This window comes from Charadrius vociferus, unplaced genomic scaffold, assembly GCF_000708025.1.
Source record: "Charadrius vociferus isolate BGI_N301 unplaced genomic scaffold, ASM70802v2 scaffold863, whole genome shotgun sequence".
NCBI classification, from domain to species: domain Eukaryota; kingdom Metazoa; phylum Chordata; class Aves; order Charadriiformes; family Charadriidae; genus Charadrius; species Charadrius vociferus.
The window spans coordinates 83,851-84,177 of NW_009647691.1; the positions used below are offsets into that span (position 1 = coordinate 83,851).

Genomic DNA, 327 nt, shown 5'->3' on the forward strand with positions numbered 1-327 from the left:
TCCCACCCGGGCTGGGCTACGGGTCACCTCCTACCATCAGCCCCCCCGCCCCTCACCGTACCCCCGTCCTGCCTCCCCACGCAGATCCAAGGCGGAGATGCGGCACACTTGCCGCGGCACCATCAACTTGGCCACGGCCAACATCACCGTGGAGGATTCCTGCAACTTCATCATCTCCAACGGCGGGGCCCAGACCTACCACCTGAAGGCCAGCTCGGAGGTGGAACGGCAGCGCTGGGTCACCGCCCTGGAGCTGGCCAAGGCCAAAGCTGTCAAGATGCTGGAGGAATCAGGTACGGCTCTTGCGCCGACGTGCCGTCACAGGCT

General features: G+C 65.7%; 1 protein-coding gene across 1 annotated transcript in view; it reads left to right on the forward strand.

The window, feature by feature from the left end:
* Positions 1 to 88: 88 nt before the first annotated feature.
* The window catches only part of OSBP (oxysterol binding protein), a gene marked incomplete at its 3' end in the record, with an annotated part of 4,652 nt that continues 4,413 nt past the window's right edge, over positions 89 to 327 (forward strand). Inside the window, exon 1 of the mRNA XM_009881434.1 lies at positions 89 to 293. Coding sequence (XP_009879736.1) covers positions 98 to 293 — 196 coding nt within the window. The remainder of the gene's footprint in view (positions 294 to 327) is intronic.